Source organism: Phlebotomus papatasi, chromosome 3 (assembly GCF_024763615.1).
Source record: "Phlebotomus papatasi isolate M1 chromosome 3, Ppap_2.1, whole genome shotgun sequence".
Classification (NCBI taxonomy): domain Eukaryota; kingdom Metazoa; phylum Arthropoda; class Insecta; order Diptera; family Psychodidae; genus Phlebotomus; species Phlebotomus papatasi.
This window is the reverse complement of record NC_077224.1, coordinates 53,482,007-53,498,596: the sequence shown is the minus strand read 5'-3', so window position 1 is coordinate 53,498,596 and position 16,590 is coordinate 53,482,007. Positions and strand designations below refer to the sequence as shown.

Genomic DNA, 16,590 nt, shown 5'->3' with positions numbered 1-16,590 from the left:
TTTTTGTAACTCTATTCTGGAACAATTTTCAACTTCAGGACGGTTTTGTGGTGATTTATAGACAAATTTAATTTGAAATTAACTTTATATGCTCCAGAAAAATTTGCGAAAAAGTATATAAGGCAGAGCTCTTTCTCGGGAGTTCGAGCAGCTGGCAAAGCCTCGACGCTTTGCCACCCCTTTTTTTATTTTCAAAAGGGCAAAGTCAGCTGCATCTACGGCACGATATTCCGTAGAGGAACTAGGCCTTCCCGCAAGCGGAATTTCTAGTTATGTATTATTATTTTTTCTTATACAGGGATAGGGTTGTCACTCTCATGCCCCGTGGAATTAAATTCAGTCAGGCTCACTGGATGCAATTCGAAATTCGAACACCTTTAACGCCCCGGCTAATACAAGGTATGCTGTTACTAGCGCAATGCTATAAATAAAAGCATTGTAGATGCTCTTAAATAATAACTTAGCCCAAATTCATAAATTAAGTTCTTAATAAGTAATTATTAAGTACTTTGTTTTATTATGTATTAGGGTAAATACTTAAAAAGTGCGTAGTTGAAAGTCCTTAAATAAGTACTTAGTGAAAATACTTTTCATGTCCCTAATACACACTGTTTAATTAAGGACTTTAACAAAGACCTTAATTAAGTACTTAGTCTTAAGGCTGAGTCATGTCATATTAGTTTCACTACTCCCCACAAAGCGCTGCCGTTTGTCTCATTTTCATATATTTTTTAAGTAGTTGAATGTTCTACATCTACAACTCCTTAAAATAAAGTTATTGAGTTAAGAACTTATTTAATGTGTTAGCCGGGGCTAGAAAAACTCCTGGTGACTTAAAGAAGATTTGAACCTGAAACACTCGCATCATAAAACCAATGCTCTACCACTTAATTTTTTGAGTACCTGCTTCAGGTTTATATGGCCATAACTTCTGAAATTTTGCATGGATCTAGCCAGGAATGTCGAAAATAGCAATCAATTGCTGTTTCAGATGGATAGAGGAAAAATACTACGAAGAAGTACTCTTGAATGTAAGGGCTTGTACTTCTTCGTGGTCTTCTCTTTCTCTTTGCCCATCTGAAACAGTGAGGTAATCAAAAAATTCCAATTTAAATCCGATTCCAAATTACCCCATTTACCCTAAATCAGAAAAAAATATCATACTTTCATTTTAAACACTGTGAGAGAAATCCGAAAAAGTTAAAATAACATTCAGGAAATGTTTATTTTACCCTGTATTGATCCGAAATCGGTGTAAATATTACGCATTTTAAGTGTATTAGGGGTTAAAATTACCATTTTTCGTGTTAGCTTTACCCTTAAAAAGGTGTAAAATTAACATTACAAAATGTTGATACATTTTTATACCTAAAAAGTGTTGAAGTAATGAGGAAAAAAAGCTAATCACAACCCGATTTTTTTCTCAGTGAATGAACAAATTGAATGCTTTGAGTGATTTTTCATTTACTAAATTGGAAAAATACTTCGAAACCCGATGAACAGTTAAAGATTCTACTCGGTCAAAGAAAGTCCATTGTCAGCTTAAAGGAAAACAAATATTCCAATTGCTCTTCATCGTTTTCTTTCAATTTTTCCTCCTCAATTTGAAAAAAAAAGGAAATAAACAAAACAGGCAAAAGCTCTTCAAAGAAAAATCTCAAACTCTAACAAATCTTTCATTCAGGAAAAAAAGCATTGAGAATGTTTTTTTTTTGTTCTACTCACTCTGTTGCTCCTTTTCGCGTCGATGGCGCAACTTGGACTTGTTGGGTGTTGTATCGAGGGCATAATTGTACAATTGCTGATCATCGACACTTCCACTGCCACCACCCGGATACACCTCCTTCACTTGACTATATCCCGCCTCAGCCAGTTCATCGGAATCATCCTCGGGAGCTGCCAAAGGGGCATGATCGAATATTGAGCCTTTGGGTTTCTTTTCACGTTCCCTACCGACTTTCCTACCGTCATTGCCTCCGTCACTGTTCACATTCATACGTGCTATGGCATCATTGACGATGGCAAAGTTCTTGAGGTTCAGCTTTCCGGGTTGCTGAACCAAATTGAAGTTAATAAAAATGATACCATCCAACAGAGACAACAAAAAAACGGGAAGAGGAAAAAAGAAAGAGAAAGAATGGAAAAGAGTGAGAAACTGTGTAAATTATGGGCTGAGATTTTACCATCAACACGCACACAAGTTGATAAAATGTTGATGGAATGAAATATTTAAAAGAATGATTATTGGGGGGTACCTTTAGTGTCTGACTGGGTCCCTTTGGTCTCACTTTATTGCCAAATGTTGATGACTCATTTTGTCGCCTTCCAGTTGTAAAAGCATGGTGCGCACCAAAGTTATTCCACAGAACACTCCTCTTGCCACCACTTCCATCCCTCTTATCACCATCGCGACCAATAAAGAGAGCATCATCCAGCCAACCTTCATGTCACAAAGTATGCACCAGAAAAAAAAACAGCAAAAAGAGAAGAGTAAAATGAAATATCCTGAGAATTTTTCTGCATAATTGAAATTACTTTCATCTCCCATTGAAAAAAAAAAAATATATTTAGTCCTGATAAACTTATACTAGCTTGGGATTCTTTGTCGATTAATAATGGTGAGTTTGAAAATTTAATTAGCAGTTTAACTTCGAAAGTTACCTAAAGTGTTGAAATAAAATAGTTCAACACGATTTTACTGCTCGAACTCAAAGAGAGAGCAATTATATAATCCACTTTATTTCAATTTGTGACACTGCTACAGGCTAAACGGTACGAGATATCGACTTCTGGTCTTCGACGACCCCCCTCATAATTTAACATTATTTAGAACAGTCTTTTTACCCCACCTCCTTCTACCCTAAAAAACCAGGGGTAACATGATAACTTATTTTCGATAATATCGACTGTCGATTCTGAAATATTTAAACGATAGCAGGACTACCTTAATTTAGATATTTATCAACAGTCACATTCTGTTAAGAATGTTACAATAAATGACCCAACAATGCGTAAAAAGTCAACATTCACTTAATCTAACGGAGTTATCACACTGTAAAATTTCACATTAAAATTAAAATGAAAAGTTGCTCATTAAAACTTCTAGAACCACTCGAAATCGCTGATTTAGTCAGGACATATTGCTAGAATTGCTCATTTTAACGATAGCACACAGGTTGTCAGACGAGTGTTTTTGTTTTTGAAGCATTTCAATCGTTTGAGCGAAAATGTGCGATTTTATTGAAGAAGAGGAAGTTTTCCTCCTGTACGCTACTTTTATGTCGTACAAAAGGACCCGCTAAGCGAGAAAAAGGAGGTCGTGGGCGAGAGATTGGCTCCTAACGAGACCTTCACATGGTGTCGTTGAAATTCTCTGGGGCGATTTTTTTGGACATAATAATTTTCTCCGGATGACTTCGGAGGAATTTAAAAAGCTGCTTCAAATCGTAGGGCTTTATTTTCAAAAGAAAACTACGAAAATGAGGGAGTCAATATCACCGCAAATTATGCTCATAAATTTGCTCAATTCTCATTAATTTGCTCATTAATTTATCAAACGCATTTATGCTATTTTAATCTATTTAAACCAATTTTTGTGACTCGAGTCCACATTTTTATCACTAAATGAATCGATTTCTAAAAGCTCTTAACGAAAATTGCACAGTAGGACATACATCAGCAACAATTAATGTGAATCACATTAAAATTTTAATGTGAATTCTCTAGTGTCATACCACGGTAACTGTGTTATCACACTTGCACATTAAAATTTTAATATGATTCACATTAATTGTCGCTTGTTAGAGTCCAAATGTGTAATTTGTGTGTTTGAATTATTTTATATTCAAAATTTAATCTATTTGTTGATAAAAAGGTAGACTTGGCCCGCAGAATTTGATATAAATTGATTTATATAATTAATACGAAAAATTAATGCGATTTTCTCTTTAATTTTTTAATGTGAAAAATATTTAAGCTTTAGGTAAATTTAAACTTATTTTTGCAGGCCAAGTCCACTTCTTTATCAATAAATAGAAAAACCACAAATATTAAGTGACTCAGAGACACAAATAACATATTTGGACACTCACAAGCAACAATTAATGTGAATCACATTAAAATTTTACTGTGCAAGTGTGATAACGCCGTAACACATATAGATTTATCGATACTATCGATTCGATAGAGTCGAAAAGTTATCGTTCCACTCCAGGTTTTTTTGGTTTATTTTTAAAGCGGCTGCTATGAATCTTTTTCATTATCAAATATGCTATGGAGGCAATCAAGGCGAACACAATATTAGATAAATATTGCTCCCTCCGTTCCGAAATAAGTCGTACGTTTCAGAAAAAATCTGCTTCCGGAATAAGTCATACGTTTAGTAAACAATTAGGATGAGAAAGTTTGTTGGTAAATGTTTTGTGGATCAGCAATTATCTCTTGTAAAGAACTATTGTTAAAAATTGGGGTCCAGTCTTGATGGTAAGTTGAGGAACGAATGTCTTAAAAATGTCTTATTTTTGCGTTTTATTTTCAATCTAAATTAGGTGCAAAATGGTGAGAGATAGAGATTTGGGACCCTGGGGCCATTAATATATCCCTACTTCCCCCCTCCTTTCCTTGAAAAAAAAAAAATCGCACGACATGTTTCGATCAATCCCAAAAAAACATGGTTTTGCAGGGGAAGGGGTGGGGGGGAAATAAGGGACATATTAACGGTCCCAGGGTCAGCTTATGGGGGAGGGGGTCGCCAAAGGTCCCAAGTCCCTATCTCTAACCATTTAGCACCCAGATATTCGAACAGATAAAAAGGATATTCTTTTTATTGCTCATTTTGCAAAATTAAAGCAATAAAAAATGTCATATCGGTAATAAACTGTTCAGTTCTACTTGTGCAAACTAAAAATGTAGAACAAATTTTAGCCTGTAATGTTAATCACAGTCTACTTTTTACACTAAGAAAGCTAAAAAGTTAAAACAACTCTATGGCACAGTTGCATTAACTCGAAGAATATCGATGTAATTGTTACTCTTTCTCGTTATAAATTTTAGTAAATAAAGTTGAAACAACTCTTCGTGCGAGTTGAATTAATTCGTCGCATATCAATGTAATTATTACTCTTTTTAGATGTAAAATTTCATCTCGACTGAAGTATATGCTTAAGTGTTTTCGTTTTAAGAATATACTTCAGTCAAGAAAATTGACTGAAGAAAGAAAAAGTGTTTCATGAACACATGTGCGACGTGCGTGCATCATACGTGATATTTCGCTCGGATAATAGGGAACTTGAGATCTAAAAAATATTAATAAAGAAAATGATAAAGAAACATAAAATTGCAAAATCTATCCATTTTAGGATTTGAAAGAATTATTTTAACTTCAAAAAAATATGCTTTTTAACTCTTGGAACGAGTTATTTTAACTCTTTAAAAGAGTTATTTACGCTCTTTTGTCATGTAAATTTTAGGAAAAAAATTTAAAATAACTCCTCCGAATATTACACCTAAATAGAAGTAAAATCAACTCTAAAATATAGTTAATCGAAAATCACAACGAAAAAGAGTCAATTCAACATCGATTCGAGTAAGTTTTACTCGATTATTTTTCTGAGTGTAGTAATTAACTATCCACCGGAGCTCTTTGAAAAAAAAACGCGAAAAATGGACAACTTCAACATATGGATTCCTCAACTTACCATCGTGGTAGGATCCCCATATTATCTCTGAACATGGAGCATAACAAAAACATTTTCTGAGACCATTCCTACTACATTTCACAAACATTTACAAACAATTGTACAAAATATTTTTTTTCTGTGTAGTGTGTAAAGGCCATATAAGAAATTTTTTATCAATACTTCCTATATGCCAAAGTTTCTTCAATAATGCCAAATATGGACATAAATTTCCCAAGTGTGTAGACTGTAGAGGCTTTAGAAGAAAGACTGATGAAAAATAGATTTTTGCAGGTATTATATTCTTATTCTGTGGATGTCAAAACGACTATCCACAGAGTTTTAGTCCAGTTAAACGAGATTGATTTCCATTTCGGAACACATAAAGTGTGATTGAAAAAGAATCACAACTAAAAAATGAAAACAAATGAATACTTTCTAATAAAAAGAAATTTTCTCTATCCCTTGCAATTTTCTTTTTTTTTTTTGTAACATGTTTTTTATCTACCTTCCTTCATGGTGCATTATTAAAATCCTCAAAATAAAAGTAGAATGGGAATTCCAAAGAAATCTTTATCCCATTGATGTGCATTTGCAAATTTTAATATTTGATATTGATACTCTCCATTTGGCAAATGTGAACATGAGAGAGAAATTCTTGGAAATATAGAACAAAATACTAAATAAACACTCCATTGCAATTTCAATGAATGTCAATGGATATTAATGAGCATATATTATTCACATTCGTGGAAATGTGCCAAATTAAATTCTACTATTGGATTAAAATCAACATTGAGCTTTTGGAAGTAAAATAATAATAGTAGCAAAATGGGAAGGCACATTTGCAATTCTCACAATCACTTTGAATATTATTTAAAAAAAAATGATAAAATTTTCACAATGTTTAAAAATACATTTAATTAACATTCTACAGTAACTCAATAAAAGTAGATTTTTTTTTCATTTATCATTTAATTCAAAATTGTGATACACAGTTTCGCAATTATTTGATAAAATTTTATCATTGTTTGGTTCTATATGATAATTTTTATAAATTTTAAATAGTTTACATGTATTGATTAAACGTATGGTTTATGTGTATATAGTTATATAATTTATATTATTTTTTTATTTTAATTAGAGCTTCCGTTGTTGAAAAGAAAAATAAACAAATATTTTTAATTCATCATTGTACTGACCCTTTCAAAGTCTTCAAAGATTAATTTACAAACTAATTACAATTACACTATTTTCATATTAAAGAAAAATCAATATAAATTTGTAAATGAATTGTTATCAAAATTATTAGAAAGTTAATAATGAAAAGACATTGTTATGAAAACCCCATAAAATTGTTTTACTTTTTATCGTGAAATTTGTGGGGAATTTCGCGAAAGAATACGCGATATTGACTTCACTTGGGGAAGAGCTCGTAATTTTGGACAGTTTCTAAATCTGGACAGTTTGAGGGTAAAATTGGACACTAAAAATAAATTCATTATTATGGATTTTTATTCCAATATTTGATGAATAATCAATTCTATCTAAATTTTGTTCTTTGTGGAAGATTTTAACAGTAAATTCGTTAAATTTTGAATATGATTTGAGTTAAAATTCCTTTGTTGAAAATTCAGTGTGAGCGGTGCGAGCAATTTCTTACGAGAAATATGACAGAACTTTGTGTTTACTTTAGTCTTATTTAGCTGTGGTGAAGTACTAACAATGTTTCTTCGCTTTTTTGAGTGATATTATTGAAAATTCATTGAATATTGTGATTTGTACATTTGACCTGAAGTGAGATTTGCCTTGTGAATTACGTTTTTCGTGTGAAAAATTGGAAATTTTCTAAGAGATTTACCAGTGAGGTGATATTCCTTATTTTGGACAGGTGTTTTTCTCACGAAATGTCGTGAAGTTTTAGCTTTTGTGATGACTAGGTTGTACAAATGCCTGGAGAAACAAAGGAGTATCATCTCTATGAACGATATGTAGTGAGAAAAGCCTTGAAAGGCTGCCAGAAGGTCAGGGAATGCGCGAATCCGCGCGTACTTGGGGTACCGAAGTCAATTCACTTTAATGAATGATATGGAAAGTTTCCGGGGTTCTTGTGACATTCTACGCTTCCCTTACATGAACAGGAAGAGGACTTGGTAAGATTGGTTCATGAAATGAAGAACAATGGGCATCCTGTTGAGTGAGGCGCATTAGTTGTCCAAATATACAGACAAGGTGTCCAAATTTAGAACCAAGTTGTCCAAAATTTGGGTCAAATTCACCTCTACATATCAATTCATTTTTAAACTCATTAAGATAATTTTAGTAAAAACAAAGGCGATAAACAACTTGCCAAGTTTCTAAACAACCCTTTTCAGAAAAGAAAGTAATAAAAAAATCAATTAGTACTGAAAATATCCCACAACAAACTTGGAACATTGATGCTTATTGAGCACCCTGTCCAAAATTATAGCCTTTACCCTTAAGAACTTTATGCTTTTAGTGCCATGTTCAATTTAATTCTACTTTAAATAAATTAGTGTTTTTTCTCGTTTCTCTTCAATATTCTGGCATTCCAGAATTGCAATACAAAATTTTGTTAAAAATAAAGTTTATTTTAAAATTTTCATGTGGTGCTGTATTGAAAAATGGGTGGCAAAGCGTCCGTAGCTTTGGGAGCTGCTCGAACTCCCGAGAAGGAGCCTCATACAGGGACCTCTCGACATTTCATTTTTCCATACGTTTTTGCATAGATGCACTGAAGACTATTGGCAAGTTTTTTCCTACAGAGAATTGACTTATCAGTCTGATATATCGTCGGTACAATACAGACGTCCCCTCTTGCATCAAATGCTGACACAAAATAAATGCAGATACGACAGAGGTAGACGCAACCGACGATATTTCGAAATCTTGTATTAAAAGCTATCTTAAAATACATATTTCAATATGTTCGCCGAAATAGTATAAGAACTGGTAGCAAACTTGTTTAAGTCGCGGTGCAATATCTGCAAAATTTTTACAAGGAAAACTGAAAAATAGCTTCACTTTTTTGTTAGGCTTGATGGGCCCCTGCCTTATATTCCTTTTCGCAAATTTTTCACGTCCTTTGACCTTGAAAAATTAAAGATGGCGATTTTTCCGGTGAAAGGTGTCTAAGGACGAAATGTTCGCTTGGACTAGCTCTAAAACATATCCCAAAATCATTGAAATAGCTAGGGACAATTTTTTGCAGTGTTTGAAAAACCTAATTTTTGAAGTATTTTAGGAGGATAGAGAACGCATGAAGGAGGGAGGGGGAAAAACTAAAGAGATTAAGTTCGAGATAACGTCATTTGAGGAGGGGTCATCGAAGACCGGAAGTTGATATCTCTTACCGTTTGAGTTTTATATGGGTCAAAAGACTGAAAAAGTGCGAAAAACAGTATTTTTAAAATAGAGCTATTACTGTTACTTTCCCGATCCATCACCGATTATGACCGATTCAATCGGGTTCAGAATTAAAAGATCTTTCAAAAATGTCCAAATTTTTCGAAATCCGTTGAAAATTAGGCCCTCCAGGATGGTTGACCGTTGACCTTCAATAATTCAAGATGGCGAATTTTCCGGTGATAGGTGTCTAAGGACGAAATGTTCAGCTGGACTACGTCCGAAACATTTCCAAAAATGAACGAAATCGCCAGGGCCAATTTTTTGCAATGTCAAAAAAAACATGTTTTCGGAGGGGATAGAAAAGGTGGGGGTAATTTGGGTAAGTTAGTTCGATAGAGAATGTTGACTTGTGGGGGGTCACCGAAGACCGGAAGTCAATATCTCTTACCATTTGGCAGCCAGGATGGAGAGAAGTTGAAAAAAAAACACGATTGTTAAAACCAGGGGCATGACATTTCCTATGTTTCCCATATGTTTCTAGCGAGCCGAACAAACTTTTGAGTTTATTAGCTGTTTTCTGTCATTGTAGAATGAATTAGCAAAAAATTCTAATACAAAATAAAAGCTAATTTAATAACGAAGAGACAACCGAAAACCCCAAATTGGCAATCTACGTAGTTTTGAAGATATCTCGTGGAATGTGTACGAAAACAGGAAAAAATTTACACTAAAACCGGTCGCATTTTTCAGAGCTAATGGTTAAAACTGCTTTCTCGTGGAGTTTGAGAGGTTAAAAAACTACTTAAAACAACAAAAAAGCTTAGTTTAGTAATTTGAAAAAAGAAGCGCTTTAAAGCTAACTTCCCAATGCACAAATATATCTTTCAATCGACTTTACGAAAAAGAAAAATCATTGTAAAATTGACTTTAAAGACTTTTCTTGATTTTCGCTTCAGGAACTTGTTTGTCGAAGGAATTGAGAATCATTGTAGGATAGAACGAGCTATAAATTTCAATTTTTTCAAGAAAGTATTCACTTGTAATATCCCCTCCCCAAAAAAAGAAAACCAATAAAAATGGCAATTAAGTAAAGGAATAAACCTGAATCGTGAGTTGTGAGAGAATCCTTCGATCCACTCACGTCGGCTGCATGAAAAAAAATTGCATTATTTTTTGTTAGAACAACCAAAAACTTTGTTGAAAAAAAAAACTGTAAGAAATAATTATTGCATTACATGTTATTTCATCGAGACTCGATTGTGAAGCTGACACCAAGTTTCCTTTGAGCTGTCGCATGAGAGCCGTTGGAGCCATATGATGGTCCGGGGGCGCAGGCTCAGGCGGTGTTGTTGGTGGTGGATAAATTTGGAAACCTTCTTCCATTGAGAATACATTTAACAATACATTCTCTTCATTTTTTTTACCATTATAATACATTATACACAAAAAAAGAGGATCATCATGACAAAAGGAGCAGAAGAAGGAAAGAAATCAACTTACCTTGATGTATCAAGCGACTCTTCTCGTCTTTATCATCGTCATTCATGTAGGTATCATCAATTCCCATATCCTTTTCCCCCAGCATGTACAAATGGGGATATTTTTCGCTGTTGTCATTGAGATTGAGCTTAATGTTGTCATCCGGCCCATTGAGTGAGTTGAGAGATCGTGTTGGGAGATGCTCATAATTTTCACTTCCTGACCCATCGTGATTATTCTTCAGCATGTAACTCTCGTGCCGTGGCGGTGGTTGGGGCAAATGGTGGTGCATTGAGTGCTCAAGAGTTCCCTCACCCGAATCCAATGTCACTGGCTCCTCCATATGGAAGGCCTGTTCGATTTCGGGCTTCTTGTCCCAGACTTCCTTGAGGAAGGGCGTATAGAAAGCCACTGCAAGGAAGAGGGAAGCTTCACACCAATTAGAAGGTTAATGTGCAAAATGCATCTCATGGGCTACTCGCAGAGGAAAAAAGATTGTATCAAACAAAAAAAAGATTGGATGTGCCGTTCACGGCTTGGATTGTATCGCCTTTGCATTTGCAAACAATTATTATCACTGAGAAAAAAAGAGGGTCCGATTAACTTTTTTTTTCTCATAACTTTAACACTTTTTAGGTGTAAAAATATATCAACATTTTTTAATGTTAATTTTACACCTTTTTAAGGGTAAAATTAACATGAAAAAGGTTGACTTTAACCCCCAATACACCTAAAAAGGGTAATATTTACACTGATTTCGGATCAATAATGCAGGGTAAAATTAACATTTCCGGAATGTTATTTTAACTTTTTCGGATTTTCGGATAAACATTCCGGAAATGTTTATTGTACCCTGCAACCCCCGGGTACTGATCCGAAATTGGTGTAAATATTATGCTTTTTAGGTGTATTAGGGGTTAAAGTTACCCCTTTTCATGTTAATTTTACCCTTAAAAAGGTGTAAAATTAACATAAAAAAATGTTGATGTATTTTTACACCTAAAAGAGTGTTAAAGTTATGAGGAAAAAATGTATATCGCACCCCCGTTTTTATCTCAAGTGTTGTAGGGGAAAGTGGCCCGCATTTGAATGCAGCAGCTTTGAATACTTCAATTTTTCTCTTATTTCCCAAAGCTAAAAATCCATTTTGTTAATCGAAGTTAATAGTATTAATTATATTTCACCAAATACAATTTTTACTTTGAGAAATAAGAGAAAAATTGAAACATTCAAAGTCTGCCGCATTCAAAGGCAGACCACTTTCCCCTAAAAGCAATGTTTTTCTAGGAATTAGTCCCCGGACCGGATGCCTTGAAAATGGGTACCAGTCCCTCTCCAGTGAACTACTCTCGACAAAATTTTTACCGATTATACGATTTTCGAAAAGGGACCTTATGTTGTTTTTTTCGGGTTATTACAAGGATTAGAGACCAAAAGGTTAGACATACCGATTTGGAGACTTCCGAAGACACATCCTGCTCTGTAAGTTAAGTGGTTACGACATTTTTGAATATAGCTCAGGCCAGGGAACATCGACGGAGGAGTATGACCCACCATTAGAAAGGTCTTGACCTCAGCTACAACGTACTAAAATTTTAAGAAAACTCTTCGTCTAGTTTTCAAATTTTTGAAAATCGATTTTTCGATTACTCGGAACTTTGATTAAATTGGACAAAATTGGGCTGACAATTAGAACCGGAGATATGACTATTTGAAAATTACATTTTTGACCCTTTCTAGCCCGAGTCAGCGGGGTCTAGGGCTTAACTTTTTTTTTTAATCGAAAGGCCTTAAGTCCAGCTATAACATACTAAAATTTCAGCCCGATCGATGCCATAGGGGCTTGAGAAAACAAAATTTCTAGGTGTTCTAAAAGCCCCCGCACCCGGATCTGACATCACCTACTTCTATCGGACCATCGAAATTTAATCTCACCAGAAGTTGTTACAACTAACAGAAGGGACATACGTCGACGAAAATCTATTTTTAGCGCATATGATATTCGTGATCAAAGAGTGTCAAATCCAAAATTTGGGCCCGATCTTACGAGGTCGGATTTCACCTGTAACAATAAAAGCTGAGATTGTAAAGGATTTCAGTTAAAATGAAAAGAGGAAATACAAATTTTTAGCACATGACTGCTCTCATGTTGTTTCTGCCGAATCGACTTTTATTAGCCTTGGTAAACTGTTACGACTGTTTTTCCCAGTTTTCGTCGTTTTACTAAATCACCAATTAGTCGTGATAAAAATCAACATAAATAAGATTATTACGCAGAAAAAAAAAACATATAAGATCAGTCATGTACTAAAAAATGTTTTCTTGAACGCGCTACGCTGCTTCTTAAACGATTGAGAGACTTTCACGTCATTCAGTTTTGGTTACCACCCTTTGGTTACCCTTAATTCGATAAAATCTGACGGAAAGATTTCCTTGCACAGATTGAGTCTGACCTCTTCCGGAGATTTATCAAGTGGTTTGGAAAACTCGTGTTAATCTGGAGATCCTTTTGTTAATTTGGAAACTACGAAAGTCTCGAAAATCTTCAGAACCTTGAGAAATCTTTGGCATTTCGGTGATTTCTTAGTAATTAAAAGATTTTTTTTTGTGAAAGTTGAGTACTTTAATTCTGTAAGCATTTAAGATCCTTCAGCAATACGGGAAAGTGGAGAGCTCATGTTATTCAGAAGGTCCTTTAGTTAACTAAGGAACTTGAGTTAATAAACTCAGAAAATCCTCGAAAAAGGTAAGGACTCTGAGAAAATCTCGTGAGTACTCGGGAACTAGAGGAATATTTGAAAACTTTCAGTAATTCAGAGAGTATTCATAAAATGTGGGGTCTATATCTCTTTTACCTATTTGTTAATCAAGCTTAAAGACTTAAAGAGTCGGTAAAAGAGAAGTTAAGACAGGTCTTTAATTGTATTTTTAACGATCATAATCAAAGAAAAAACTGGAAAAATCATTTAAATTACAAAATCATGGCAGTTTTCTGACTTTATCAACAAGGCAAGAGAGAAATCTTGGTCAGGATAATTTCCTAGTATGTCGTTCTATGTCTTATAAATCTCTAGAACTGGGTATCTTCCTATGGCCGGCTTCTCATCTGAGGCTCAAGTCAGTTTCTCGCTAAGATGGCTTCGCTGGTGACTGATGATCAGCCAGAAACCTTTTCAGACCTAAATTGAGACTTAGTGCTTAAATTCTGATAACATTGGCATCTGGCGGCCTCTCAAATGGCATTTTCCGAAAACATAAAGTAAATAAATTTTTAAAGTTTAACGAATTTCACTACCGTCTTTTTTTTCTTGAAACAATTTATTTGAAACAAAATTAAAAAAGGTAAAACAAAAGAAAAGGTGTGTCATTTGTTTGCTAAAAGTTTGTCAAAAAGACATTCTTCTATGAAAACACTTGTCAAATTGGATTTTGACGAACTTCGTTAGCAAATTCGTGACAAATTTGGTTTGCACTTTATGTTCGAAAACTGTAATCTGAAAAAATTTTCATTTGTTAAATTGATAAATGGATTTTGTTCAAATTTTGTTTACAAATTTGACAAATTTTTTTCTTACATTTTATATGGAAAAACAACCTTTTGACAAACTTTTAACAAAATCCAGTTGACCGCTGATTTGACGAAACTTTTCCATTTTCTGTATGTAAGAACATCCTCTTGACAAACTTTTCTTGTTAATTTGACAAGACATTTTTTTTTCAGAGTAGACCAGACGGTATATTTTTGCTGATCGACTCAGCAAAAATATGCCGAAAACGTTGCTTTTTTCACCTAACTGTGCTACATGGGTTTATAAATAGTTAGCCGTGTTACAAACCTTTTCTGTCAGAAGAGATTTTGCACTTTTCTTGTTTCTTTGTCTGCCAAATGATGGTTGTAGCACAAGTATTTCATAGCACCACAAAATATACATTCAAAATAAAAACAAGATGTTTTGATAGGGATTCTTTTTTAGTTCATGTACGAAAAATGGGTGTGCGTCTTGGGTAAATAAGGGAAAGTGTTTGGTTATAAATTTTACTCTAAATAACTGCGAGTAGCCCTAATAAATAGAAAAATGTGTTTTTCCTTACTTTTGAGCTGATTTCCCGTGGCTGATGTCATAAAGTGCGCCCTGAGTCGATCAGCAATGGCGTTACCCTCAGTCATGAGCATCTGGCACATTTCGTTGTTAAAGAAAGCACTGGCACTTCCACCCTCTGACGTAATGGCCATTATTTGCATGGGCAAATTTGGAATATTCATGGAAAATGCATTTAGGGTGGACAATGATGCCTTCCTCTTGGTCGAATACAGCAATATGAATCCATGTACAAGTTCATCACGAAAAGCATTTGCTCCATGATATGATGACACAATTATCTCAATTCGACGTTTTGTATCGCCCAAAAATGTCTCTAGAATGAGACTTCGTTCACTTGACAGTGTACAGGAAGCATCAGTGATGAGGGTACTCAGAACATTTTCCACCGAAAATGGATCACCACAGAACATACAGAGAATTATTCGAATATCTGGATTCATATTGAAGGGATCATCATCGGGTTTTGGATCGAGTGATTTGAGACATTCAATTAAATGATTAATAATGTCATAAATGTAATTTTGATGCTGACTCTGACGATGATGATAGAAATTGAGTGAGGTGTCAATAAAGAGACCATGCAGTAAATCAGCTAATTGATGCCCCTCACTTCTCAACAATTCAATTTCTGTCTCCTCCAATTTCGTATCTTCCGGCTGATACACCAGAACAAGGGGTAAATTCTCAAATTTATCTTCAAGTTCGAGATTACACAGCAAACTCTTCTCGAGGCTCTCCTTCAAATACTCAAAGGACATCTGATTAGCATAGACACAAACCAATCCACTTGATTGAAAATCTATCGATTTAAAACTCTCCATATTGCCATCAATTATTTTTGTCTGAAGAAAATGCGTTTGACCATCGTAGATGTATTCCCCATCATCACCGCAATTCAAACAAATTTCATTAATTAAATCCCCCGCTAGATGTTCAGCTCCCAATATCAACAAATTCAAATTTGTCTCATCACTCTTCTGTGACTGCTTCCACTGAGCCCCAACACCTCCTCCTCCCCTTCTTGGTAAACTCTGTGCCTTCTTAGCCGTAATAATTCGCTCAATTAGAGCATCCATGCAATTAGGAAAGGCCGGACAGTGTTCCCGTATGGGACAATGAACAAAACCCAAATGCTGAAATAACATCAATTTCCTATCCTGATCCAATCTATCCAGCATTTTATACCTCAAATCTTCCTGCAATACATCTGTGATCTCCTTTATATCATCCTGAGTTATTGTACCCGATGGATCAATACTTTTAAAATGGTAAAAAAGATCAGCATGCTCAAGTAACAATTCCTGAAAATTGTGCTTTGCCTTCTCAATTATCTCACGCTGATGATTATCATAAATTTGCTGACAATCATGCTCAGACAGTGCCTCAAAACACTCACGACCCATAAACAGGACACGCACTTCAGACAATTGCTTGCCCGGAGTCACATAGCCTGTCTCCTCTAGGAGCTTCTTAAACTGCTTCTTCCATCTGCAAAGGCACAATTTACACGAGAAACCAATGCAATTTCACTTAAAAAAAAAAACTCCCGTATCCAAGTATTATAAATGCAATTTATATCAATTTATTGTAACTAAATTACCTCTTTGGCATCCTTTAGTCGGATTAATATTTTGTTGAAGTGTGTTAGATGAGAGAAAGCAAGAGAGGGAGAGAACAAAATTAAATTTATATTAGTTATTTACATTGTTAGTACAAATAATATTATAAAAAGTACCATTTATGATTTATTATTAACTTATTAACTTATTTTCCCAACTTTAATCTTTTTTACCGGTTCTCAACCGATTTTAACCGATTAATGAATCACTCAAAAGATCGCCCAAAAATAGCTTTAAGAGTAATAAAATTGATTTTCGGACAAAAATTGCTGATTTAGTTCATAACCGGTTTATTACCGGTTCTCAACCCATTTGAAACGATTTATAAATTACTAAAAATATTGC

The 16,590-nt window shown here is 34.4% G+C and overlaps 1 protein-coding gene across 10 annotated transcripts in view; it reads right to left on the bottom strand.

The window, feature by feature from the left end:
- Nucleotides 1-16,590, bottom strand: part of LOC129807684 (rho GTPase-activating protein 190) — a 44,962-nt gene that overhangs the window by 13,961 nt on the left and 14,411 nt on the right. For 4 of the 10 annotated variants that reach the window (XR_008752303.1, XM_055857119.1, XM_055857121.1 and 1 more), the window contains exons 4-7: nt 14,616-16,114; nt 10,545-10,952; nt 2,256-2,440; nt 1,726-2,053 (exon numbers count right to left, since the gene is read on the bottom strand). Coding sequence is in view for 9 of the 10 variants with exons in the window: in XM_055857119.1 (XP_055713094.1) it covers nt 1,726-2,053; nt 2,256-2,440; nt 10,545-10,952; nt 14,616-16,114 (2,420 nt within the window). In the remaining variant the exon portion in view is untranslated. The remainder of the gene's footprint in view (nt 1-1,725; nt 2,054-2,255; nt 2,441-10,544; nt 10,953-14,615; nt 16,115-16,590) is intronic. The other 6 variants (XM_055857124.1, XM_055857125.1, XM_055857126.1 and 3 more) reach the window with 3 other exon arrangements.